At 38.1% G+C, this 27,065-nt stretch overlaps 2 protein-coding genes across 6 annotated transcripts in view; one reads left to right on the forward strand and one right to left on the reverse strand.

Annotated features, from left to right (window-relative positions):
* Positions 1 to 18,955, forward strand: part of col11a2 (collagen, type XI, alpha 2) — a 52,261-nt gene extending 33,306 nt beyond the window's left edge. For all 5 annotated transcript variants that reach the window (XM_038302809.1, XM_038302813.1, XM_038302811.1 and 2 more), the window contains 35 exons: positions 908 to 961; positions 1,044 to 1,097; positions 1,266 to 1,310; positions 1,666 to 1,719; positions 1,979 to 2,023; positions 2,150 to 2,203; positions 2,288 to 2,341; positions 3,744 to 3,797; positions 3,955 to 4,152; positions 6,145 to 6,198; positions 6,295 to 6,402; positions 6,528 to 6,635; positions 6,797 to 6,850; positions 6,962 to 7,015; positions 7,112 to 7,219; positions 7,353 to 7,406; positions 7,512 to 7,565; positions 7,674 to 7,727; positions 7,801 to 7,854; positions 9,016 to 9,123; positions 9,218 to 9,271; positions 9,393 to 9,446; positions 12,280 to 12,333; positions 12,481 to 12,534; positions 13,426 to 13,533; positions 13,617 to 13,670; positions 13,784 to 13,945; positions 14,035 to 14,088; positions 14,186 to 14,221; positions 14,308 to 14,361; positions 14,436 to 14,721; positions 14,875 to 14,984; positions 15,199 to 15,267; positions 15,354 to 15,590; positions 17,255 to 18,955. In XM_038302809.1, the coding sequence (XP_038158737.1) occupies positions 908 to 961; positions 1,044 to 1,097; positions 1,266 to 1,310; positions 1,666 to 1,719; positions 1,979 to 2,023; positions 2,150 to 2,203; positions 2,288 to 2,341; positions 3,744 to 3,797; positions 3,955 to 4,152; positions 6,145 to 6,198; positions 6,295 to 6,402; positions 6,528 to 6,635; positions 6,797 to 6,850; positions 6,962 to 7,015; positions 7,112 to 7,219; positions 7,353 to 7,406; positions 7,512 to 7,565; positions 7,674 to 7,727; positions 7,801 to 7,854; positions 9,016 to 9,123; positions 9,218 to 9,271; positions 9,393 to 9,446; positions 12,280 to 12,333; positions 12,481 to 12,534; positions 13,426 to 13,533; positions 13,617 to 13,670; positions 13,784 to 13,945; positions 14,035 to 14,088; positions 14,186 to 14,221; positions 14,308 to 14,361; positions 14,436 to 14,721; positions 14,875 to 14,984; positions 15,199 to 15,267; positions 15,354 to 15,590; positions 17,255 to 17,401 (2,955 nt within the window). In that variant the 3' untranslated portion in view covers positions 17,402 to 18,955. The remainder of the gene's footprint in view (positions 1 to 907; positions 962 to 1,043; positions 1,098 to 1,265; positions 1,311 to 1,665; positions 1,720 to 1,978; positions 2,024 to 2,149; positions 2,204 to 2,287; positions 2,342 to 3,743; positions 3,798 to 3,954; positions 4,153 to 6,144; positions 6,199 to 6,294; positions 6,403 to 6,527; positions 6,636 to 6,796; positions 6,851 to 6,961; positions 7,016 to 7,111; positions 7,220 to 7,352; positions 7,407 to 7,511; positions 7,566 to 7,673; positions 7,728 to 7,800; positions 7,855 to 9,015; positions 9,124 to 9,217; positions 9,272 to 9,392; positions 9,447 to 12,279; positions 12,334 to 12,480; positions 12,535 to 13,425; positions 13,534 to 13,616; positions 13,671 to 13,783; positions 13,946 to 14,034; positions 14,089 to 14,185; positions 14,222 to 14,307; positions 14,362 to 14,435; positions 14,722 to 14,874; positions 14,985 to 15,198; positions 15,268 to 15,353; positions 15,591 to 17,254) is intronic.
* Positions 18,956 to 20,869: 1,914 nt separating this feature from the next.
* On the reverse strand, positions 20,870 to 26,800 carry hsd17b8 (hydroxysteroid (17-beta) dehydrogenase 8). Its single transcript, XM_038302878.1, has 9 exons — positions 26,697 to 26,800; positions 24,424 to 24,626; positions 23,233 to 23,349; positions 22,665 to 22,760; positions 22,412 to 22,497; positions 22,259 to 22,343; positions 21,325 to 21,367; positions 21,103 to 21,177; positions 20,870 to 21,010 (listed from the first exon to the last, which is right to left on the reverse strand). Exons 1-9 carry the CDS (start codon positions 26,740 to 26,742, stop codon positions 20,991 to 20,993), a joined length of 771 nt encoding a protein of 256 aa, XP_038158806.1. The 5' UTR covers positions 26,743 to 26,800; the 3' UTR covers positions 20,870 to 20,990.
* Between the last annotated feature and the right edge of the window lie 265 nt (positions 26,801 to 27,065).

The following is a 27,065-nucleotide window of genomic DNA, read 5'->3' on the forward strand; positions in this document are numbered from 1 at the left end:
AGGACCAGTCAAAATATCAGAATTCTATCAATCAATTATTTACTACTTTTTATTTATAAAAAAAAAACAGTGTTACTGTAAATTCCTCTATTTTATGCTACAAGTAAAAAGTAACCAACATATTTACAGCATTAATTTAAGCAGAGATTATTTAAAATCTGGCAGATTTAGGTTTAAAGTGGTAACACAGAACAGTAACAACTTGGAGCCTGAGTTCTGACTTGGATCTGATCTAGAATGAACTAAAGATTAGGGTGATGGAACGGAGGCCTCTCAACCTGAGAGATTTGGAGCTTAAATGTTGAGATAAACCATCTAAATATTAGAATAATAATCAATTAAAAAAATAAAGGTTTGATCGCTCTATTGCCAATAAAATGAATCTATTGGTCATTGAGGACAATATTTTTTGATAAGCTTTTCTTTATAAAATGTCAAAGATTTTAAATAAAATGTCAGATTTTCACTTTTCATAGATATCCATCTAATTTTTAATCAGAAATAAACACAGTTTATAAAGTTTTTTTTTGACTAAGTTTGCCAGGATTAGCAAATTTTCACTAAATTGTATTTCTTAAAAGATCAATTAAAAGAAACATTATGCTGCCCTCTTGTGGTCATGTTACATTAATCATGACATGTTATTGTTTCTTCTTTGTGTATTTAAACAATTTAAGGCAGTTTTATTTGGTGATATTACAGTATTATCTTATGTCAGTTGCTGCATCATCCCAAATCATTGTTTTATTTAAATGCTTTTCTTCTTGTTGCATATAGCTTGCCTACTAGTCTCTTCTGTTGTTTTCTACTGCAAACCATGGCTGTTTTGATCATTTTTAAAAGTTATAGAGGTGACGAAAAAAGATGGATGGGTTCTGTTATTAAATGTTGCACTTTTTTCCTTCAGGGTAAACTTGGTGTTCCTGGACTTCCTGGATATCCTGGAAGACAAGGACCAAAGGTAGAAATGTACATCATGATGTATTAAGTTAGGTATTTCTTTAAATATCTGATGATATTAAGATTATTTCTTCTTTATTTAGGGATCTCTGGGATTCCCTGGATTTCCAGGGTCAAACGGAGAGAAGGGAACAAGGGTAAGATAATTTACCTGATCAGATATTATTTTCAGCTGAAATAATGATGGGATTTTGCATTTAGTTAAATTGCATAATTCACCACTCAATATTTTGCAGATTATTTTATGTAGAGTCTAATCATTTAGCTTACACCTCTGTTTAAAATCTTTTTATTTGTTTAATCAGGGTGTTACTGGAAAACTGGGACCCAGAGGACAAAGAGGACCAACGGTAATTATAATTTACATTATTATCAAGCTGAAAAAAGCTGCACAGTTTGATCATTTTATCTGCAAAGAAAAGAAAATTCAACTGAACAAAGACCAGAAAATAATTTGAATGATAATTTTACTTTTGATGTCATTCAGCAACATTTTTAACTGTTGCTGCAGTTCGAGATTGAACCTCCAGGGGTCAGCAGAGAACCCTGTGTCTGCAGCTATTATTATTGCAGTTACATGAATATCAAGGTTATGATTTATTTAATGACGTTATAGATTCTGCAGAGTTTATTGATATTTTACTTTTGTTTTGATTTGACTTTTTTATTGAATATTGATCAATAATTGCTGCTTATGTCTTTCAGGGCCCAAGAGGCCAGAGAGGACCGAGGGGAGCGACTGGGAAACCAGGAGCAAAGGTTGGTTTAAACAATAATTCAGTCCAAACTGTTCAGAAGAACTTCATCCATATGTTTTCTTTACTACTGATAATTATTATTTAATTTATTGTTTTTTAAAAGGCCTGAGCTAAAACATGACATTACGTCTGACTCATATAACACCTTTACTGCTCTAAACCATCCTGCTGCAGAACTAGACTGAAGCTGAGCCAAAACAGGTAAATGCGTCCTTTTCTGTTGTGTATTTATTCATTTAATTATGTTTTGTTTTAATTAGGGAACGTCTGGAAGCGATGGCCCCCCAGGTCCTCCTGGAGAGAGGGTGAGTGCTAATTTATGTTCACTACAGGAAGCCTTCCTCTGATTGGTAACTCTTTGCTGTAAATCTGCCAGTTCAAACATTTTACCACACTGTTTCTAACAAATATCCTATTCTGTGTTAAACCAGGGATTGCCTGGACCTCAGGGAGCCAATGGCTTCCCTGGACCCAAAGGACCTCCTGTAAGACATTTTAATAAAATGTTTCTTCAGCTTCTTCTGAACTTTCCATTATTTCCTTGCTTATTATTTTAATTCATGTTGCAGGGACCCCCAGGAAAAGATGGGCTGCCTGGACATCCTGGACAGAGAGGAGAAGTTGTACGTTTTATTAATCTTTATTTAATTATCCATTTCATTATTTCTAAAACTTGAATTTAGAAGTTGGAGTTTGAGGTAAATGTTTTAGTTTCCTGCTTGTGGATCCTTGTATTCTCCACGGCTCCACTATTAAAAGCATAATATAGCATTTTAACATGTTGTCCTCTAAACACAAATAAAACCTGAACGACTGAACTATTGCTGCAGACAGAATAAAAAAAAATGCTGCAAATAACCAGAGAAGGAAAGAGAAGTTTAATAACATCCTGTTGCTCTTTCCTTCTCGTAATCCCGACTTTCAGAGTGTTCCAGTTGAAATTCACAATTTGATTGTTGTAAATGTTGTCTCCTAGTGACAAATGTATGATACTTTTCATTTCCCGACCTGTAAACATTAGAGACATTCAGACTGCCTGAATGTCTTTATGTTTGTTAAACATTTAGCAATTAATTTATTCTATAAAATTATGACATTTTTTAATTTTTTTTGTTTTTTTAATCACTACATGTTACATTAAATCACATGTTGAGCTTCCTTCAGCAAAACCTAAACATCATTTAATAAGACAGCATCTTACAAACCAAATGGAAACCAACTGCCATATGGGTAAAAACAAATCTACAAAAAGCAATAGTATAAATAAAATACAAGGTGAATAATATAAGCAATAAAATAAGCAGTAATAGCATAAAAGCAGTGCTTGTGTAAACCGGCCACCCATTGGTTTTATCTGGAGTTAAAATACTAAAAGGCACCAGAAAAGCTTAAAGATCCAGCAGAGATCCCAGAAAGAGCTGAAATCTCCATCTTCTCTGATCCTGAGCAAAGATCTGTAGAGAAGTGATAACATTTAATCAAGAAATAAAGACGATATAAAGAAGACATCTTGTCCCCATTAGAAGAAGAAGACAGCAGAAGACAGAAATGAAACATAACATCATCGTAAGATGATCAACGTTGATTTAACTAATGATGATTAAAGCTAGACTGGACCACTGCAGTGATCTGTTTACTGGATTTAATTGAATCTGAATCAAGAATTGAGATTCCTGACAGAAAGGCAGATGATCCAGCAGCTTCACTGTGAGCAGGTCAGATCGGAATAAAACAACCTCAGTCTGTTTGTCATTGAGATTAACAAAGTTCAGCTTCATCCAAAGCAAAATTTCTATTAAGGTCCTGGATTAATAGGAGCTATTTTAGCTTTACAGATGTCAGGAGTCAGCAGATTTTCTCTGGATTAATATTCTCACAGATTACTGACCAAAAACCCAAACATCTAAAACCAGGATTTTATCTAAGTCATTTTAAATCAAACTGTGGTGACCTCATGAATCGATGTGATGTTTCTCATCAGGAAGCTGCTTCTTTAGTATTTTTACCTGCTTTTTTCTCCTGCAGGGTTTCCAAGGTAAAGTGGGTCCACCTGGACCTCCTGGAGTCGTAGGACCTCAGGTGAGTTCATCTATCTTACCGCTCATTTTTCATTAATTCTGCTATAAATGTAATTTTGTTTAGTGTTTATTACTGCTTTTCTTAATTTTCTACCTACATGTCGCAGCTTTGATCTTACCTCTATGTCTAAAACTTTCTTCCACCTCCATCCTTTTAGGGTCCATCAGGAGAAACTGGCCCCATGGGTGAGCGAGGCCATCCTGGCCAGCCGGGTCCACCTGGAGAGCAGGGTCTTCCTGGTCCATCAGGAAAGGAGGGAACCAAGGGTGACCCCGGTCCTCCAGGAGGCCCTGGGAAGGACGGGCCCCCGGGTCTGAGAGGTTTCCCTGGAGAGAGAGGTCTTCCTGGAACCCCTGTGAGTAAAACAAGGAGAAAGACAGAAAACTGCAAGAATTAAAAATATCAAAACAATCTCAAGGGAGAGTTTTTTTGTTTGTTTTTTTTACTTCTTAAGAAATGCAAATATTTTTCATGTGTATCTAAATAAACTATAAGTAAAAGAAGATCTGGACTATTTCACATCACAATGTAGTTCAGACCAACTATTCACCACTCAGACCTACATGCTGGGCTAGTTTAAAAAACTAGATGATATTAAATCTGCTTTCTTGGCTAAAAACTAAACCTATTTCCATTCATCTGCTCACTATTATTTCCTCTGCTATATTCAGTCTGTTAAAGTACAAATGAAACTTTTTGTTCAGGTGTTTTAGAAGATTAACACAGTTTGGTTGTCTTATAGAAACATGCATTATGCGTTACATTTCCGAAATATAAACACTAACTGCTAATTATTCCTCATTATTATGTTAATCCTTTTTACAAAGAAAATTAAAACTGAGATCTTCTATATTCTGATGGGATGATGCTTTTGAAAAATTGGGACCTTATCACTAAAAAATTGGATCATTTCATCTTCTATTAACAGATGTTGTCATCCTATTTTATAAGCCAGCAGAGCAGCTGCCTTCTGGTTGTTTTGCATCAGGATCATTATCATTTTATTAGTATTCTGTAGCTTTTTTTTTCCATCAGTAGTTTGGAGGAATTATAAAAATAACTAGAACATTTCTAAACAAATATAGAAGGGGCCGGCCACTTGGTGCACAATATTTGACCTGGCACCAAAGGCTTAATGGGGTTAGTTGGGTTCACCTTACATCAGGTAAGAGGGAGAAACCTTGTGTCGGCATATGTCTTCTTACCAGGTGGCAACTTCCTTGCTCATGCTTGATGGCGACTGAAGTCACAACACCTAGTGACGACTGGCATCGCCAGACTTAGTGATGACTGGGATCATGATAAAGATCCTTATAATGCAATGATTTTCTCAGTATATTATTTAGGTTTTTATTTTGTAGAGCACCTGGTGTCTTATTTTGAAGGTCTTAAGCATAAGTTCAGACTCTTCAGTGATATCAAATGCATTTACAATTGTGGTAATTGGCTTTGTTAGTATAATTTCAAGAAACTGGTTGAGGTTTGGGTCACAACAGTGAGCCGTATGCCTACATGAATTATTGTGCGTAATGAAGAGGCCTTTATTTTGCAAAGCATTGACTGCTCTCCTATGCTATGCTTATGGTAGGCCCCAAATATGGTGAAGTTTAATTAATTCACTATAAATGTTGTTTAAATGTGAGCCAATAAAAGTGTCTGAAATGAAACTCAGAAAACTTTACTTTGGCACAGAGAATTTATCCTGAAGGAGGCGGCCTGGTAGAAGGAGCCTGATGAGGCCTAAAGACCATCAGAGAGAGAAGCATGATTAGATATCGATATCAATAAATGTAAATACCAATGTTGGTCAATATTAAACATAAGTAAAACTGGTCTGAATTGTGTTTATTTTCTTGTAGTTCCTGTTTTTATTTCGGGGAGGTGATCCCTCCTGTGCTATCAGTAGGCCAGATGATAGTGATTGTGTTGCAGCCCAGGACTGTGGGTAGTTAAAAAAGGCAGAAAATTTATGTCAGCACTTTCCCATGATGTCCAAAGGGTTAAGTACAAAAAATAATTATCAGATAAATGTTTTTTTTTTTTTTTTGATAAGTTCCTAGATTCTTCTCATTTCTTTAATTCTGATTCAGACATTTAAAAATTCTGTAGCACATTTTCATTGATAAAACATTCAGGAAGTGGAAGTTGAAGTAAACAGGAAGAAACTGTTGGCATTTAAAGCCCAATGTTTAGAAGGAGATAAAAAGGCAGAGCTGCTTCTAATGGTTTAAATGATCTGTTCTTAATTTTATTACCAGAAATTCGTTTTTAGGGCTTTTCCCATTTTATCTAGAATAAAGTATGTGTCTTTAGACTTAAACTTCTTTTTTCTGATATTTACTTCCAGGGCGGTGGAGGACTAAAGGGAAGCGAAGGCCCTCCTGGACCTCCTGGACCTGCTGTATGTTCTATCTAACACGTTTATATTAATATTTTAAAAATCAAAACTCAATGATCCTTCATTTAGAGAACATCTACTGTGATCATGTGTTTGTAGGGTTCTCCTGGTGAGAGGGGCCCAGCTGGGACTGCTGGAACTGTGGGACCTCCTGGCAGACCAGGTCCACAAGGACCTCCTGGACCAGCTGGAGAGAAAGGAGTTCCTGTGAGATAATCATATGTTTTTCTTTATCTTTGATGAAATATTATGAACCTAAAGGCTCATTTAACTCAAAACGTCTGGCTGCAGGAAAATAAAACAGGATATTTATGTTTCATTCTCCTGTTAAGGGAGAAAAAGGACCTATTGGCCCAGCAGGTCGGGACGGAGTCCAAGGACCGGTGGGTCTGCCTGGACCTGCTGGATCACCAGGAGTTCCAGGAGAGGATGGTGATAAGGTAAGTAAATCGTCCAACGTTTTATTTAACAGGTTTAAAGCACATTCACAGCTCAAAACTGTAGATAAAACAGTGGAAAAACTGAACATGTTAAATGACAAAGTTTTGGTTTTGATATTTTTGGGTTCTATGTCCAATCTTATGTTCTTTTGTTGTTTCAGGGCGAAGTTGGAGAACATGGTCAGAAAGGCGCCAAGGGAGGAAAGGGAGAACATGTGAGTGACGCTGATAACGCCTCTTATTTTAATTATAATCAGAGTCAAATATTTAAACTTGTTTCTCCGCTGTATCATCGCTGCTTAGCTAATAGTTTATTGTTTCCTTAGGGTCCCCCTGGTCCCCCCGGCCCCATGGGTCCAGTGGGTCAGCCCGGCCCTGCTGTAAGTCTAAACTTTCTTTTATTTATTCCTGATTGTTTCAACTTTGTGTTTCTGATTGTTGGTTGATGTGTTTGTATCGTTTTATCTGTACTGCAGGGAGCAGATGGAGAACTTGGACCGAGGGGCCAGCAGGGGCCTTTTGGAGCTAAAGGTGATGAAGGAACTCGAGGGTTCCCAGGGGCCCCGGGACCAATCGGACTGCAGGTAAAAGCAGCCTCAAGGTTCAAAGATAACTGTATTTAGAAACCATCTGAGCTGCTCTTCAGTATCTCTAAACTTCTCCATTGATTTAAATCCTTCAGCTAAAGAGTTTTTATCCAACTCTTCTGTTCTACAGGGACTGCCGGGCCCCCCTGGTGAGAAAGGAGAAACAGGCGACGTTGGCCCCATGGTGAGTCTAACTGAATCATCTTAGTTATTTTATGACCAAAGATGTGATTTCTCCTTTGTAGTAAACCATAACCAACAATAAACCCAAACCTCTTCCTGTCTCCAGGGTCCACCGGGCCCTCCTGGACCCCGCGGTCCTGCTGGTCCCAGTGGAGCTGACGTAAGTTCAGAGCTTTACTTCTAGTTTCCTAGTTGTTGGTTTCTAATAAAGTATGATGGTTATTAGGATCCAAACTATCGTCATCAGATCATCTAATCTGTGTTTCAGGGTCCTCAAGGTCCTCCTGGTGGTATAGGCAACCCTGGACCTCTTGGAGAAAAGGTGCTGCGTTATAACAAAAGTTAATTGACTTTCATAAGGGAGCGGGTTTAAACATCTTTTTTCTGTCCTTTAGGGAGAACCTGGTGAAGCTGGACCTCCTGGTGTTGGAGGAGAACCTGGAAAGAAGGTGGGAATCTGAGAGTCCAACCAGAACACTCTGTGAAAACCGAACATGTTAGGTCCACTTTAAACGGACTAGAGCTTGTTTCCAACCTGGTCCAGACCTTATGTTTAGCTGTGAATAGACTTATGTTGTCCAGATAAGGGAACCGGACCACAACCACAACCACAACTGATCCATCAAACAACAGAAATAATACATTTTTTGGGACTAAAAATGCCACCATAGCAGTGAACAATGTACTGAAATGCTACATGATCCACTGCCTGTCACTTAGCAATACTACTGCTGGCAGCAGTGGTTCTCCAAAGCTTGCAAGACACATTTAAAAAAAGTGTAATAAAATGCATGAATCTATAGTTAATGTGCTCCTCTTGACATCAGCAGTGATTTTTACATCTGTAATAACAGCACAAAGGTTGTGCATCAAACACAAGATCAAGACATGTAGACCAAGAAATGTAGAATGGGAGATGTAGAGTGGGACTTGTAGACTGAGACATGTTGTCCAGGACGTGTACAATGGGACATGTAGCCTGGGACATGTAGACCAGGACATGCAGAGTGGGACGTGTAGAGCAGGAAGTGTAGACCAGTACTTTTAAAGTGGGACGCATAGAGTGGGACATGTAGAGTGGGACGTGTAGAGTGAGACATGGAGTCTGGGACGTGTAGCATGGGACATGTAAAATGGGACATGTAGAGTGGGACGTGTAGAGTGAGACATGGAGTCTGGGACGTGTAGCATGGGACATGTAAAATGGGACATGTAGAGTGGGATGTGTAGACTGGGACGTGTAACAATGGGACATGTAGAGTAGGACGTGTACACTGGGACATATAGACTGCGACATGTAGACAGGGACGTGTAGACTGGGTTGTAAAGATTGGGACATGTTGGGTGGGATGTGTAGACCAGCAGGTGTAGAGTGGGACATGTAAAATAGGAAAGGTAGAGTAGGACATGTAGACTGGGATGTGTAGATTGGGACATGTTGGGTGGGATGTGTAGACCAGCAGGTGTAGAGTGGGACATGTAAAATAGGAAAGGTAGAGTAGGACATATAGACTGCGATGTGTAGACTGGGGTGTGTAGATTGGGACATGTAGACCTGGACATGTAGGGTGGGACGTGAGGGATGTGAACAGGTGTGTTGCTGTTGGCAGGGACCTCGTGGAGAGCGTGGAGAGAAGGGAGAGGCTGGACAACCTGGAACTCCTGGACCTGCAGGAGGAAGAGGACGACCTGGAGATGATGGACCCAAAGGAAACCCAGTAGGACACGATAAAACCCAACCGGGCAAGCTTCGTGCCTTTAGATGTTCTGATCTCTGCCAGAAAGTAACATTCGTTTTCCATCTAACTTCAGGGTCCAGTTGGGTTCCCTGGCGATCCTGGTCCCCCTGGTGAGGTCGGACCCAGAGTAAGTTTGTTTCAGGGATTCAAGTTTAGATTTTTCATTTCTTATTGCTGTTAATTCACTTCAGCAGCTACTGCTAACATGCTGTAATGGATGCATCAACAGTCTGTGATTTTGTTTTCAGGGTCAAGATGGGGCCAAGGGTGAGAGAGGAGAGGACGGTGAACAGGGCGAGTCGGTCAGTAAATGATGAAACACTGCAGATCTCAGGATTAAACATTAAAAATCTGTTTGTTTTTGCTCATGAGAAACGCAGAGATTCATTATTAAGAGATAAACATTTAAAGCTCTAATTTCTTACAAATTTAACGATGAATGCTGCAGGGAGTATAAAGCTAATGTCTCAATGTATAACACGTCTCAAACGTATACAGCTGCTGGTCATAAAATTAGAATATCATGAAAAAGTAGATTGATTTCAGTAATTCCATTTAAAAAGTGAAACTTGTATATTATATTCATACATTACATACAAACTCATATATTTCAGATGTTTATTTTGTTTAATTTTGATGATTACAAATGACAACAAATGAAAATCTCAAATTCATCATATCAGAAAATTAGAATATTGTGAAAAGGTTCAAAATTGATGGCCCCTGGTGCCACACTCTAATCAGCTAATTAACTCAAACCACCTGTAAAAGCCTTTAAATGGTCTTTCAGTCTAGTTCTATAGGCTACACAATCATGGGGAAGACTGCTGACTTGACAGTTGTCCAAAAGACGACCATCGACACCTTGCACAAGGAGGGCAAGACACAAAAGGTCATCGCTAAAGAGGCTGGCTGTTCACAGAGCTCAGTGTCCAAGCACATTAATAGAGAGGCGAAGGGAAGGAAAAGATGTGGTCGAAAAAAGTGTACAAGCAAGAGAGATAACCGCACCCTGGAGAGGATTGTGAAACAAAACCCATTCAAAAATGTGGGGGAGATTCACAAAGAGTGGACTGCAGCTGGAGTGAGTGCTTCAAGAACCACCACACACAGACGTATGAAAGACATGGGTTTCTGCTGTCGCATTCCTTGTGTCAAGCCACTCTTGAACCACAGACAGCGTCAGAAGCGTCTTGCCTGGGCTAAAGAGAAACAGGACTGGACTGCTGGTGAGTGGTCCAAAGTCATGTTCTCTGATGAAAGTAAATTTTGCATTTCCTTTGGAAATCAAGGTCCCAGAGTCTGGAGGAAAAGAAGAGAGGCACTTCATCCACGTTGCTTGAAGTCCAGTGTAAAGTTTCCACAGTCAGTGATGGTTTGGGGTGCCATGTCATCTGCTGGTGTTGGTCCATTGTGTTTTCTGAGGTCCAGGGTCAACGCAGCCACATACCAGGAAGTTTTAGAGCACTTCATGCTTCCTGCAGCTGACCAACTTTTTGGAGATGCAGATTTCATTTTCCAACAGGACTTGGCACCTGCACACAGTGCCAAAGCTACCAGTACCTGGTTGAAGGACCATGGTATCCCTGTTCTTAATTGGCCAGCAAACTCTCCTGACCTTAACCCCATAGAAAATCTATGGGGTATTGTGAAGAAGAAGATGCAATACACCAGACCCAACAATTCAGAAGAGCTAAAAGCCACTATTAGAGCAACCTGGGCTATCATAACACCTGAGCAGTGCCACAGACTGATCGACTCCATGCCACGCCGCATTGCTGCAGTAATACAGGCCAAAGGAGGCCCAACTAAATACTGAGTGCTGTACATGCTCATACTTTTCATGTTCATACTTTTCAGTTGGCCAACATTTCTATAAATCCTTTGTTTTTATTGGTCTTCAGTAATATTCTAATTTTCTGATATGATGAATTTGAGATTTTCATTTGTTGTCATTTGTAATCATCAAAATTAAACAAAATAAACATCTGAAATATATGAGTTTGTATGTAATGTATGAATATAATATACAAATTTCACTTTTTAAATGGAATTACTGAAATCAATCTACTTTTTCATGATATTCTAATTTTATGACCAGCACCTGTAAGTTGATTTTTTTTAAACTTATTTATAGGTCAGTACATCTCTGCAGTACAAGTACAATAACCCAAGTCAACTTCTATGTAGTCTTCCCTTAGCTCTCTACTGTGCAGATTTTTTTTATATCCACAGGAGACATATTCCAGGACATTACAAATTTTTCTTTTTTAATGCTTTTTTGTACTATATACTCTCTTTTTATATTGTCTGTCTTAGTTTTATCTTTAATGGCATCTTGCTTTAACTCTTTGTACTCTATATAATCTACTGGAACCAAAAATTATTTAAGTCGGTAAATGAGATATTTTGCCAAACGAATTAGTAATTTAAGTCTTAATTAAAAAGATAATTAGTTAACATGCACTTGAAATAGGACAATGCAATTGTGTTTTCTTATTTTAACAGTAAATTGTCTTGTTCCATTGAGAAAATGTCTCTTTTACCTCCTCAATCCAAGACCAAATGCACTTATTTTAAGAAAAAATGACTTATCTAGATTTCATTTTTTTCCAGAGATAAATAAAGTTGAGTCTAGGTCTAGTAATGTCCCGCTCTGCTAGAGGTTCCAACAGCTGGTCCAATTAACAATATGGTACTGTGGTTAATTGGCCAGAGGACTGATCTGACCAGAACCACTTAGATAATCTAATGTCAAGAAGACACCAGAACAAACAAGACCAATGACTTTAAAAGCATCGATCAGAACCTGGGCTTCCAGAACACCGGAGCAGAACCACAGGCTGTCATTCAGACTCTGATGGTGGTGAAGCTACAGCTCTTCCTGACAGAAATGCTTATTTTCAGAAACCAGTCTTTTATATTCATCATATTTTTTTTTTTTTTTTTGATCAGATAAATATGTCCATTATCTGAGATATTGAACTTTGGTTAATTAATCCATAGATTACATCAATTTAGACTTCCTGACAGTGCAAAAAATGCTCTGCTTTTTCATAATATTCCAGCTATTGGAGATTAAACCTGAATAATTCAGTCCTCTTAATATTAACAATTCATTTCTCTATGTGACAGGGCTCCCCAGGACCTCCTGGTGAGAACGGACCACCCGGCCCCCCTGGGAAGAGGGTGAGACCACCTTCACCGTTTGATAGCTTCTGCTTCTGATGAGCTGGAAGGAGTTAAAATCTCCTTACCTTAAAAATCACTGAATGAATTAAACTTTTATAGATTAATTTCTCGGTTTTAAACATTTCTTTGTGTTTAACATGTCAGGGTCCCGCTGGAACGAGGGGCCCAGAAGGACGACAAGGAGAGAAAGGAACCAAAGTGAGTCCTCAGCATTTAATTCTGTTTATTCTAGATGATCTTTATGTCTAATAAATATAACCTATCATGGTTTAAAAGTGATCCCAAAATATTTTTTTCTGGTTTCTGGGAAAAAAATTGTAAAGTATGATAAAAATCCCACAGTGATAAAAAAAATTGTTACATGTGTTTTAATTTGAACAAAAACATATTCATTTATTAACAAACTGGAACATTAATAATGGATACTAAATAGAGGGAGCAGCAACATGAGCTTCACATGATCCCAGTGCACTAATGAATCCGTAACACATTTATCTTCTACGCCGGCCAATATCTAGTTCCAACCAACCAACGATGGAGAAATGAAAGACAGAAAAAGCCCCAGATAGTCGGCAACAATGATGTTTAAATGGGTTTTAGGAAAATATTTCAATTTACTGTTAGATATAAAAATCATCAAAGCCTGAATATTTTCTGAAAGGGTTAATTTCCAACAGCCTGATGTAAAATATATAAATAGATAAATTGAGAAAAAAGGGAAACCTTTAAAATTTTATAGCTGGACCAAGAATAAAGTCTATAAGAACAAAAAGTTACTCAATTATACAACAAACTGATCTATTTACACACACTTTAAAGGTTTTACTCTAGATATTTAATGATTACCTCTCTGACGTCACAATTTGTAGAGTTTTTACATCTATTTAATATCTACACACACCTCAGAATAATTAAACAGAGCATCCAGACGTTCCACAGTCTGGCTTGGCACCGGCTGCACTTTATGGAAATACTACCTTTCTATCTGCTACCGGTGCTTTTAGTTTTGTCTGCATGAGTCTATTAGAAGGTTTTTATGGCTTTGGGAAAATATAGATTCTTGATTATGAATGTTGTCATTTTTCACAGGGAGGCCCAGGAGCAGTTGGCGCTCCTGGAAAGACGGGCCCTGTTGGCCCCCAGGGTCAGCCAGGAAAACCAGGAACAGAGGGCCTCAGAGGTCTGCCAGGATCAGTGGTGCGTTCGGGGTTTCATTTGATTAATATCTATATTAGAAAATGCAAAAACTAAACAACCATGTTTGCTTTTGTTTTGTTCAGGGTGAGCAAGGAGCTCCAGGAGCTGCAGGACAGAAAGGCCCCCCTGGACCTATGGTGGGACCATTAAATCCTTTTTAGTTTTGCTGCTTTATAAACTTTCCAAAGCTGAACTCATTTCTGTGGTAATTTTTAGTTTCTCATCTTTCTCTTGTCCTCCTGCTCTATAGGGACCTCCTGGTTTACCTGGTCTGCGTGGAGAACCTGGTGCAAAGGGAGAGAAGGGACACCAGGGTCTGATTGGTCTGATTGGGCCTCCAGGAGAGCAGGGAGAGAAAGGAGACAGAGGTCTGCCAGGACCACAGGGATCCTCTGGACCCAAAGGAGAGCCTGTAAGTTTGATATCTACAAACTTCCTGCTGATTTCAAAATAAATGTCAAACTTGTAATCATTTCTGCCTCATCCTGTGTTTAATATCAGGGAATGTCTGGAGGCGCCGGACCTCTGGGCCCTGCTGGTCCTCCTGGTCTTCCTGTGAGTCCTCATACAGAAACAAACTACAAACATCTCATCTTTTTATTTACCTGATTTAGATTCAGTTTATTAAATTAACACTTTTATCTGTTTCCAGGGACCCCAAGGTGTCAAAGGAGCAAAGGGAGCAACAGTAAGTTAAACCACTTAAATCATGTCAGTTTTTCAAAAATAATAAAAATGAAAGCATGGATTTTATATCTGACTCTAATCCTTCAGGGAGGATCTGGTCCAAAAGGAGAAAAGGGAGTACAGGGACCTCCTGGGCCTCCTGTAAGTACCTCCTGCTGTTCTCAAACCTCCATCTGGTCTCCAGTCGGTGGGTTAGAACCTAAACTTGCTTCCAGGGTCCACCAGGCGAGGTCATCCAGCCCATCCCCATCCAGAGGAGTCCAAAGTCCAAACGCTCCATCGATGCCAGCAAGATGATGCCAGAGTTCGACCCGGACATGCTAGCATCCGACACCGCCGGTACCGAGTTCATGATGGGCAGCGAGGGCATGGAGGAGATCTTTGGTTCTCTGGATTCACTGCGGCAGGAGATCGAAACCATCCGGTTCCCTCTGGGCACCCAGGACAGCCCCGCTCGGACCTGCCAGGACCTGCACCTCAGCCAGCCGGACCTCCAGGACGGTACAGAAACAAGTCCAAATGTTACCCACTAGACTGTAGCCATGTTTGACTCTGACTCATATTTTAGACTTAAAAAATTAAACCTTAAAGACTTCAAAGCCAAAAACTATCAAACAGACTCTAACCTGAGGATTCCATTCTTTTTTCCTGCAGGAGAATACTGGATAGATCCCAACCAGGGCTGCTCCAGAGACTCCTTCAAGGTCTACTGTAACTTTACTAAAGGAGAGACGTGTCTGTACCCCAGGAAAGGCGTCGACTCGGTGAGTCAGAATCATTAAAAGATTTTCTGCTGGAGGAAACATGAGGGAGAAGTTTAAACCAGATCTTTTGAATCATGAGTTTATTTGAAAGTTCAGATCCAGGGTTTAGATCAGCTGTTTCTGGGTGTAGAAATGTTTTCCTACAGACTCCATGAAAAACTCCAACCAGACTAGTTTAACTTCACTAATGTTCTGCTGATAATTCTGATGGCAGGTGAAGATGAGCTCCTGGAGCGGAGAGACTCCCGGCTCGTGGTTCAGTCAGTTTTCTGCTGGCAGTAAGGTCAGTGAGCATCTGCTTTCAGTGTTTACCTTCTCTTCAGGACTCCACTGAGCTTCACCGTTTCTCCTCCATCTTTCCTTCCTCAGTTTTCCTACATGGACTCTAACGGCGAGCCCGTGGGGGTGGTCCAGCTGGGCTTCCTGCGTCTCCTGAGCGTCCAGGCCCGTCAGAACCTCACATACCACTGCCACCGCTCGGTGGCCTGGGCCGACCGGAGCGCCAAGAACAACCACAAGAGGGCGCTGCACTTCAGAGGAGCGAACGACGAGGAGCTGAGCTACGAGACCAACCCTTACATCAAAGCGCTGGTGGACGGCTGCTCTGTGAGTCCGAAACTCATCTCAGTCCCATTGGTTCTCTGACAGATCGTTTCCACTCAGTGGTTCAGACAAAGTTACCAAACTGCATCATTTATAGCTCTACTTTTGAATTACGGTGAAAGAGTAATAGTTTGGTTCGTTTAGGGCGGGACTACTGGCATAACGCTGAATGATCCATTGGTTGTTGGACAGAAAGACGTCACGCTATGAAGATATGATGCTAGACTAGCAATTTGGTATAACCCCTTCATATCCAGTGGCTAACACCTCCTAACCACAGTGAACCAAACAGAACCACTCAGTGGAAACGCAGTAACTGAGGTGTTATTCGGAGATGGTGTCATCACAATTTCTGGTGATGTAACATTTAGGTTCACCTCTGCTTCTAAGAAGAATCTCCATCTTCATTACCAGATGTATTTATTCTGCTTTAGCTGCCTTTTACCACGTGACTAACGTCATGCTCAGACATGTTACTATGCCTGCTTATTGATGAAAGGTTATTAGCAGGTTGCTGGTCCGAACCAGGGAAACAGAAACATAGACCGAACAACAAACCATTCACCCTCACTTACACCCACGGCCAGTTCAGAGACCAGTTGACCCAAAATGCATCTTTTTACACTGTGACAGGAAAACAGAGTAGCAGCTGCAGGTTTCTGAAAAGGAAGGATGGTTAATGGTGTTAATTTAATCCAAACATCCTAATGTATACTGCTTTAACAAATGTTGAAACACATAAACCCATCAATACAAAGGCTGAAAATAGCTGTTATGAAGCACTCTGAAATAATAAACTCCAGAAACCACGGCAAGGGTTCGACTTAGTTAGTAAATTATTTTACCTTGTTCCACCAATCAGCATCAAGCTGCCAGCTTCATGACCCGCCCCTGCTACATAGGTTCCAAGAGAGGCTTAGTTTCACTTGAAATGACATATTTTTGCTTGTTTGCCTCACTAGATGCTTCAATGCACAGAGGCTCTAATCTAAACAAGGATTTCTCATAGAGACTGACGGGCAGCATCCTGCTGCAGAGCAGCTGATTAATGTGCAAAATACTCATCAAATTTAGCACAGTTAATTCTGTTCAATAACTACGTATATGGGGTTTAACAATGCATTGGACCAATAATTTTATGAAATTTAGAGGTGAGGTTTAGCCTCACTGGTATTCAATGAGAAATCACAGCTGAAGACAGAGTATCCAAATAGAAAAGGATTTAAACCCAGAACCTATTCAGTAAAACGTCAGTGCCAATAACTGCTCACACACCCTACAGCTCGTTAACTTGTTAAGAAGAAAACATTCTGCAGATGATTTTCAAACATTCAGGTTTGTTTCAGACACTATGAAAGAATAATGAGGCTATAATTATGTATGATTTTACTGAACCTGCTGTGAAAGCAGCTACTTTAGAACAACCTGAAGCTTTAATCAGATTCAAACAGCTCAACAATCCAGGTTTGGACTTAATTTTTCTAAAGATTAAACAGTTATAGTTTGAAAACTACCAGAGATGTTCATCCAGATCCATCCGCTAAACGTTGGTTTGTTCAGAGAAGCATTTTGCTTCATTTTCTCCAAACTGGATCAGCCCAGATGCGTCTTATTAACCAGTATAACTGAGATGATGTCACTAAAGTGTCTCTTTTTCTCTCCTACAGTACCGTAAAGGCTTTGACAGGACGGTCCTGGAGATCAACACGCCGCAGTTGGAGCATCTCCCTCTGCTGGACATCAAGGTTACAGACTTTGGGGAGAACAACCAGCAGTTTGGCTTTGAAGTTGGACCTGTCTGTTTCCAGGGCTGAACACACACTAAAACACACCAACATACACTCTCACACACATACACACCTGCACTTAAACACACACACATGATCAACATCCATGCCCAGTAATTTGTAAATTTACTTGTAAATGATATTAAAAAACACATAAACCCACACAGATACACTCATCCTCACACATGTGCCTCGGGAAACGTTTTCCCAGCGACTAATGGACTAAAAAAAAAACAAATCAAACTTGTGAAGAGGAGAGAAACGCCTGGGAGCATGACGGCATGAGAGGAGGAGGAAACCAGGAGAGAACATTCCTGGAATCAAACATTGTTTTTAGGAGCAGAAGAAGAAGAAATCCTGAAGATTGAACCGTCAGCAGGAAGCTCCCTCGTCTCCACCCCGCCCCATCTCACTCCTCTGTCCTTCTTTCTCCTCCTCCCCCCTCCCCCACCTCTTGCTGAAAGAAGAGTCACATCCAAACATCTTTTTATTTCCACGTTTAATGTGCAGCAACATGATTAACAAACACCATAAAACAGAAAGCCATGAACCCGTCAATCACAAGAGTCGCTCTGGTTCTCAGCTTTAGCGCCGGTCGGCTTTAAATCCTTTTGATTTTATGTAAAAACTTGAATTAATGTGTTTTTTTCGAGATGCTTAGTTTTACCTCATGAACAGAATCTGATTCAGTCTAAAGAAGAGACAAAACTCAGACCAAATGTAGCTGTTGCACATCTAATCTGGATTATTTCTGGGTGCTAACTTCTAGTTTTTTTACTCACATGTTAATCATGTTGTTTGCATCTCACCTCGTGTCGTTTGAGGTCAGAAGAAAGTAAAGAATCGATGGCATCAGTTTTCTACCCAGATATAAACGTCCGCATGATCTGATTCTTTATCCTCCTCATTCTGAGGTTTCATCTTCCGCTTTCTGACATCTGATTCCCACTTCAAGTGTTCCTCAAGGTGCTTTTTATAGTCATTTGTTTCATCTTTTGTTGCTGCAGACATGAAGATGATGATGTTGCCTTCCTCAGTAATGTTTAAGCCATTTTTATAAGCTGTGCTAAACATCATTTTGTTGTTTATGAATGTTTCTGGCATCTTTTAAAGAAAACAATCCTTTAAATCATCGCAGTAATTATTCTGGGTACATTTTAGGGCTGAATTACTGAATAAACTGTGTGGCAAGGTGCTAATTACACAAAAATCCTCCCATTTTTAGTCTCTTTTCTATTTCACAAAGCCTTTTAGGAGGGAAATGTGCATTACAGTACATTTGTACAGAAATAGCAATATTTTATTGTATTTATTTAAACCAGTCAGGGTGCTTTAGAATAAAATTTGAGACGGACGTGTTTCAGTTGTATTTATTTGAATGCGGCTCGACTGAAGCGTGACCCTGAACTCAGTCAGCCGGAGCTGCGGCGCTTCTGTCCGAACCCTGAACAAAGTTCCTGTCAAACCAAAGAATCTGTGGCCGTGTCTCGTTGTTAGATCCTCTGATGTTTTTATCAGCTGTACTGTGCCTTTAAATGTTGCTTCCACTATATTGATTAAACAGTGACTCCCAGATCTGAACATTCCTCTTTCCTTCCTAACAGAGTCCATTTTATGCAGCTGTCAGGACCAAAGTTTCTAAAACACAAAATCTTTAACTTTCTTTTTCTTCTATGTGAGACTGAGGCGAGTGGGAGGAAGGTGGTGAGTGGGAGGGGAGGACAGGCCAAGATGGAGTGAGGAGAAAATCCTGCAACCATGGGCTGATTTCTGACTATAGATTTCTGTTTTTTTTTTATATTTCAATTATAGCAGTAAAGTGGGGTGGGGGGGCGGCCCTAAGATTAAACCAAACCAATCTGTCCTTCTTCTTTGAGAAGGACCTCGACTATTTGTTTTTGTGGTGTTGAAAACATTTCAACATGAAAATATGGTGCTGAAAAGTTTTATTTTATAATGTCTGTAAGTAATTTTTAAAAAGTTTGTTTGGTTAATATATAATCTTTTTAAAAGGAGATTTATGACTCTTTGTTTTTCTTTCAACAAACCATCTAAAGGAGAAGCTGCCTTTCCTGTAAATTGACCACCAGGCATCACTGTTTTTGGGCAACTCATTAAGAGTTGTCATCTGATTTAACAAAAAGGGGGTACAATTTTATAGTTTTTCATATATTTTTCAGCCAGATTAATATTTTAAACTGGTCTTCCTTCATTTAAAGTATTTCTAAACCTCTTTCGAAATTCTTATGAGCACTTTGGCTGTTTTTTTGCAAACACTATAATTTGAGGACTTTTTGTAGTGTTCCTCATTATTCAGACCCATAAATCATTTGATCAAAAAATATTAAAGAATAAAGCAGCTTTGTGTGTCCAAAGACAAATGGTTAATTGTTACTGAAGTGACAAAATGTGTCTCCCTTTTTTCATCTGTATCTCTGCAAACCCGCAAAGATAATTAAGTTTACAACAGCACCTCTTGGTTTTCTTCTTTAAGGACAGAACGCTGTTAAGAAATAGAATAAAGTTCAAAAGAAGCTAAAGTACCAGAAGCCTGTTTTTGTATAAATTGTTTTAAAAATCACAGAGAAAAGAGATGAAATTATATTAAAAAAAAATGAAAATATTAAAACATTCTCAGATTTTTTTATGCATAAATAAACAAGAGAGTTACAGCTTTGGTACTAATATTTATTCATTTGAATTTTCAGTTGTTAAATCTTTTGGAACCTATCATAGAAATGGAAACTAATTACTTTTCATAGCACTTACTGATAGGAGGTGCTCTGAAAACATTAAAAAAAACTTTTTGTTGTCTTTTTTTTTTAGATGAGTGTTTTCATTCTACATCTACCCCTCATTCCATTATTTTTGTTTTCATCAAATTGAAGCTGAGCATTACCTTCACCTGAAAGGGGGAAACAACTCCCTCTAGTGGACAGTCAGACATTCTGCCTTTCTGGGGTTTTCTTCAGTTTTTCGGAGCTCTGATGTTTTTAAAGCGATAAACAACATTCCGTAAATTATTTACAGACAAAAAGTGAACATTTAAACTTCATCTAGATATGAAATTATTATTTAAGGTATTTTAGAAACTTCTCAGCTTTTTAAAATAGAGACATATCTAACCCATGTTTTCCTACTTTGGCAGCTCTAAAGGAGCAAAGCTGCTTTTCAATCTTTAAGTTTCTGTTTTTTTTTTTTCCAAATTATTGTTTTTGTGGTGTCGATTGTATTTAGAGGAAACAATTTGACAGTTTTATGACCTGCAACATCTGAGGATGATGAGATCCCAGTTTCAAAAGAAATCACCAAACCTTAGAGAATAAACTTCAGAAATGTCATTAATGGGGTTAATCTGCTCTAAGAAGGAAATAATAGATGTGAATAAATATAAAGTTGCTGGTTTGAATCCCAGCTGCACAAAAATACAAGAGGAAGGAAAAGTTTATTTACTATCAGGTTTGAAATAATTATATCTTTCATAAAGCACTGCAGTCCAGTCTGACATTCAGGTGTTTATTGGTACAAAAGAAGCTTTATAATTACAAATATTAACTAAACTTTACATGTTAATTAAGTGCTGTTGTTGCTTGGGTTCATCAACAGGTTGTTTTCTTCAACCGATAAAAAGTCCACCTGAAAAAAAAAATCAATAAATAAATGTTAAACCTTCAATGGTTTGAAGGGAGATGTTATTTGAAATCCTGCTGAGGAGTTAATCTCTCCACCTGTGACTTCGATGCTGGCTCCTGTTATGTAGCGAGAATCATCTGAAGCCAGAAAGGCACAAACATCAGCGACCTCTACAGGACAGAACAGGTAACAGTTTTTATCCAAAACAGATTAATGTGTGTGTTGTTAAAGTAAAATCTGCAGGATAAACGTGCAGAGAATAAATCCTGATTTGTTTGAAAATAAGCTGTTAAATGAGTTTAATGATCAGAACCAACCTGCAGGTTCCCCCATTCGACCCAGAGGAACCAGAGACTTCATCTGAAACACAAAGAAATAAAGTTTCACAAAAGAATGACCTTTTCAAAGAGAACATAAAGTTTGAAACTTGTTTTACTGCAGAGAAAATAAACCTAAATATGAAAAAAAAAAAAAACATGGAGATCATAGTGTTAAGATCAGTTCTAAGCTTTATCTCAGAAAATGAATTAATAGTAGAGCTACTGACATTAAATCCATATAAAAAAAAAAATCAGCAACAACATTATTAAAACGCAAAAAATTGTTTCATAAATAGTAATATTTATATTATTATTATTAAGCAAGATAAAAATTCAAACCTCCATGTATGAAAATGTGATTTCTTCCGAAACCTGATTGGGCAAAAACTGCAACCGTAAAAGTTAATATTTAAATTTGATTGATGTTTTGAAACACTGAGGTAAACTGCTTTCTAAATTAACTATTCTACATCTGAAAGTTATGAACAGAAGATGGAATAAAATCACACCTGAGCAAAACACGAAAGCAGCTCCTCCATCCAGGAAACACCTCAGACCAACAATCAACTGTTTTTTATTCAAACCAGTTTATTTTATGTCCCGGTCGGTCTGTTTGACATTTATTTCCATTTATTAAACATGCAGTGATTAAAAAAAATTTATTTTTGGATTATTTGAAAGGTCCTAATCAGATTGGGATTTTATGTCAATAACAAAGAGAAAAAACACAAACGTGTTTAATATATATTAAACCTGCTGTAAATGAAATAAAACATAAATAATGTTTAGGCAGAACATCTTCAATTTGAATTAAACCAGCATCATGTCATTATATGTACTTATCTGCAGTAAGAATAACTTAGTGATGTTGAGTTTAGCTTTGTTATAATGAATAAGTTCTGATAAAGCTCTAACATGTCTGTGGCTTTACCTTTTCCAGAACCTTCTCTGGTACTTTATCCGTCATCGGAGTCGTTATGAAACCAGGCAGGACGCAGTTACAGCGAATCCCAAACCTGAGCAGAACAGAAACAGCTCAGAGTGTTTTTATATGATCGTTTCTGCAGCATCTGCTTCCTCTAACCTGCCAAACTCCTTAGCAGCTGTTCTGGTTAAACCTTCAACTCCAGCTTTAGATGCAGCGTAGTTCGCCTGGCCGAGGTTTCCCACCTGCAAACATCAGAATATCCGGTTTTAAACCGGAACCTCAGCATAAGACGGTTTAGTTCCCGTTTCATCTGGATGCTTTAAAATAAAAAAAATAGGAAGCTAAAAGTAAAGTTTGGGTCTTTCTTCCATCTTTTGCTGGTCACAGTGGTTTTCTACAGATTCCTCACCTTTCCTACGATGCTGCCCAGCGTGATGATGGATCCTTTAGGAGCTCCACAGGCCACCAGAGCCTGAGCCACAGCCTGAGTCACCAGGAACGAACCCTGACACAAAGAGAGAAGGAGATGTTTCTATTTATTAATCAATCAATAAATTATAAACTAATCGGAACAAAGTAAATTTTTGTAGTTTTATCTATAAACTAATTTTTTACTTTCCTTAACTCTTTAACTGCCATGATGCATCTGGTTTTTACAAGAACATATTTCTGAATTCTAACTACCGTAGCTTCACCTTTAATCACTAAAAAATGCCCAGTTAAAAAATAAAGGGCTACTTTTTAAAGACCCCAGACTTTGATTTCTATTCCAAACAGTTTAGGATTATTTCATACAATTTGTGCAGTTTTTAATTGTTTCAGGCATTTCAGAGGCAACAGTTAAAAAGTTATATAAGAAAGTCAGAAATAATGTTGAAAAGAACAGAACTTCCCTCTTATTCTGTGTGTTACTGAAATTAAACCTTTTTTTAAATATCTTATTTACGGTTTGACCTGTTAGCTGACTGATCTGCTACCTTCAGGTTGACCCGGATGACTCTGTCAAACTGCTCCTCATCCATGTTGAGCAGGAAGTTGTCCTGAGTGATGCCTGCAGCATTCACACACACAGAGGCAGGCTGGAAGTAACGAGTCTGAAGAGGGAGGGACCATGATTAACGAAAAATAAACCGAACAATGCTCCCTGTGGGACAGCAGGACCAGGAACAACCAAACAGGATCTACATATCCTGGGTTCCTTTGAGAGATCTGGCTAAATGAACTCTGAAGACTCAAACTTCAGTCTTCCTACAGTCAGATCAGTTAGTTTAGTTTAGTTTTGTTCATTCAATAAAACACAGCTTAATTCATTCATATAACACCAAAAATCATGAAATAAAAAGAACAGAAGAAGTAAAACCTACAATATCTGCCTCAATTTAAAAAAGGGGGAAAAGTATCGCTTATTCAACTGAATGTAATTCCATCCATGTACAAAATAATACATAATGTTTACTAATATATAGACACAAAAATAGTACTTTAGTTTACTCAGTGTCGTATCATTTCATCATCAAGATTTCAAGTTTCTTTCAGATAAAGTTTTTGATCATTTTAACTCCAAATTTAGACTGTTTAAAAAAAAAAAACACATTTATTAGAAAAACAATATTCCTTCATCACTGTTTTAAATCTGAACTTTATAAAAAAAAGTCTGCTCCTTTTAATTTGTTTTACTTTTATTTATGAAATTTATTTGAAATATTGTTGGTCAGATTTTTTATGTGGTCAGATTAAGGTTTGATTCAGAAAACCAATTCAGACCTTTTTTCTTTTTCTTTTATTTCTTACAGAGTGATGGATCAGAGTCAATTCTGATTTAATAAAGGAAAAAAACTTCCATACAGGATCAAACTGATTTGGAATAAATCATCCTTTATTACCTGCTTTTTTTCACTCACATCTTTATAAAATGTTGGTTGTTGTACTGAAACACTTTAACAAAAAGATAGGAAATCTGTAAAAATACTTTTCACAACATTTCACACAGACCAGAAACTGAAACATCCCACAAGGTTTTTCCGCTAAAAGTGTATTGGTCAGAAGTTACCATGGTAACAGACCAGGTTACTTATTGAAACAGAAAATCTCAGACTGACTGAAGTTTCTCTGATAAAGGAGCCTCTCATTGTTTTTACACGGAGCAGATCCCCAGATGTTTCTCTCACCTGGATACTCGTCACCAGCTTCGTCACGCTCTCCTTGGACGACACGTCCATCGTTGCTGCCATGTGACTCTGACCTCTGACGGCATTCTGGAGGCTTCCCAGCGTCTCATTGGCTGACTCCTCGCTGATGTCAGCGACCACCACTGAGGCGCCTTCAGAGGCCAAACGCTGAGACACGGCACGTCCGATGCCGCTGCCTCCACCTGGGAAAGAGAAACAGAAGGATGGAAACAAGAATACAGGAACTAACTGAGTTCAGAAGGAATGTCCTCAAATAGGAAGATGTAAACTTGTTGTCCTACAGAGATAATAATAGATTATTCATTTCCATGTCCCTTCCAAAAAGCATCACATCTTTTTCCTACAACAAAGTCCAGAAAGTGACAGCATTCCTTCATTATTTCCTCTTAGTGATTCATAATTATTCTTAACATTTTCAGTTAAATATTTCTTTCTCACATAAACATTTAACTCTGCATTAACTAAACTCCTTTAGACTCATAAAATATTCTGATCCTGGTCAAATTTCACATGAATAAATCAAATTAAAGAATATAACAAACTAACAGAAAGAGCAGATTATTTTTATTCAAAAATCCACTCATGCATTGTGAACAAAAATGATCCGTGAATTTTAGGTGAGGTGATTTTAATGTAAGGGCCTCATTTTTACATTTTTACAGTAAGCTGGAAAAAAAATAAAGACGCTATCTTTACAAAATGATGAAGCTGGTAGATCTACTTTATCAGATCCAAAATTTCAAACAAAAAAAACCTAACCTGAATAACTCAAATAAATTAAAAGAATTTATACCCAAAAAGTAAGCATTGGATTTTTTTCCATAATTTCTATTTTTTTAAACCTATATTTTACCAAATTATTTAAAATTCTCTCAAACTATTTCTAAGCAGCGTTAACAGACAAGATGAGAAAAATAAGATTCTGAATTTGTAAACATTCCGCGCTTTAGCTTAAAGAAGTAAATCAAAAAGTTATTTTTTAAATAAAAAGAAAGAATCTATCATGTTGATATTCAGTAAGAAGAATATGTCAATGACATAACGATTTATCATCTTACATTTGACCACCAGAGGGCGCCATTCACCTTTAGAATTTCACAAGAAAGGTTAATAATAAATTATATTGAATGGATGGAAAGCATAACTATTTATTATATAAAATATAAATTAATATCTATATAACCTGGTTTGTTATTTAGCAGAATTTACTTAAAGTTAAAGTACATTATTTTTACCGATTTCAATAATTTACATAAAATGTTACCTTTCTGAAAGAAATATCCAAACAGTTAAAGGATTATGCTGATGAAGGTTCTCAGTCATCCAGGTCATAGTCATTCCGTAAAATTTTAAAAAATATCCACTGGACTTGGTTTTCAAGATTTCTTGAAAACCAAGTCCAGTGGATATTTTTTTATTTTTTACGGAATTAAAGGATTATATTTTTATTTAGGTTCAGATGAAGAGTCAACCTTGATACGAGCCTTACGGAGGCCGCCATGACAGTGTTCTGTATTATTGTACTTTCTCAGTTTGACCGCCAGAGTGCGACATGCATCCGCTGCCTGAGTTTTCTTCTTCTTGTCAGTCAAGCACTTTCCAAAGTCCAAAGTTCACGTTTATTTAGAGATTTAAACTACGAGATGGTAAAATCAAGACATTCAAGGACATTCTTTTGAGGAACAGAATGTCCATATTCTGGATAAAGAAAATAGGTGGTTTGAGAGGGGCGTGAGGGAAGCCATCTATGTTAAGAGAGAAAAACCAACTTTAAACAGAGGTGGTGGACTCAGATTCCAGCTTCCAAAAACATACAATTCAATCATAGACATGATCCCTTCCAGATATCACCAAACCCCTCACCCCATCACAGAGGAACGAGGGACCTACCCGCTCCAGCCGGTGAACAATACCTCCTTAACGACCGACCCTTAACAATCATAGACAGGTTTCAGGTATTACAGGCTAACGATGGAACTAAACGACCCATTCATCGGTTACCATTTGCATGTTTCCAAGCAATACAAGGCCTTGTCCATATAAGACTCAAACGCACTGCGGATCCAGACATTTGAATTGAGAAAGCTTCCTGGAGAGGTGGCGAAACGTCTTCAAATCTTGGAAACCAAGTCCAGTGGATATTTTTTGAATTTTTACGGAATAAAATCAAGACATTCAATAATAACATCAAATATAGCTATTTTTATGTTTAACTATATAAGACAAAAGAATCATGTTAAATTTAAACTAACCAGTGACCAGAGTCAACCTTGATACGAGCCTTACGGAGGCCGCCATGACAGTTTTCTGTATTATTGTACTTTCTCAGTTTAACCGCCAGAGGACGACATGCATCCGCTGCCTCAGTTTTCTTCTTCTTGTCAGTCAGGCTGATGATTGATTTCTACTTTATTTTATAGCTAAGAAGTGCAACTTTTACCTTACAATTTATTTCAAACAAATTAACTGGGAATTTATGAATTTATTTCCAGTAGAAACACATGGAAATGTAAATAAATCACTCTGTGCCAACAGGAGGGGATGGAAATGACTGTGCTAAATATCAGGCTGGCAGTGAAAATAAATATACACTTGCAATTTTCTAATACAAACTAATACAA

Source organism: Cyprinodon tularosa, unplaced genomic scaffold, assembly GCF_016077235.1.
Source record: "Cyprinodon tularosa strain WSP-4 unplaced genomic scaffold, ASM1607723v1 ctg5, whole genome shotgun sequence".
Classification (NCBI taxonomy): Eukaryota; Metazoa; Chordata; class Actinopteri; order Cyprinodontiformes; family Cyprinodontidae; genus Cyprinodon; species Cyprinodon tularosa.

Bases quoted from the DNA above. Each gene is read 5' to 3' on its own strand.
- hsd17b8 (XM_038302878.1), bottom strand. From the start codon at position 26,742: ATGGCGGCCTCCGTAAGGCTCGTATCAAGGTTGACTCTGGTCACTG. The intron at 22,498-22,664 runs GTGAGGAATCTG...TGATGTTTGCAG, and splicing joins TGGGCAGCATCGTAGGAAAG to GTGGGAAACCTCGGCCAGGC. The intron at 21,368-22,258 runs GTAAAGCCACAG...TTTGTGTTTCAG, and splicing joins CAGAGAAGGTTCTGGAAAAG to ATGAAGTCTCTGGTTCCTCT.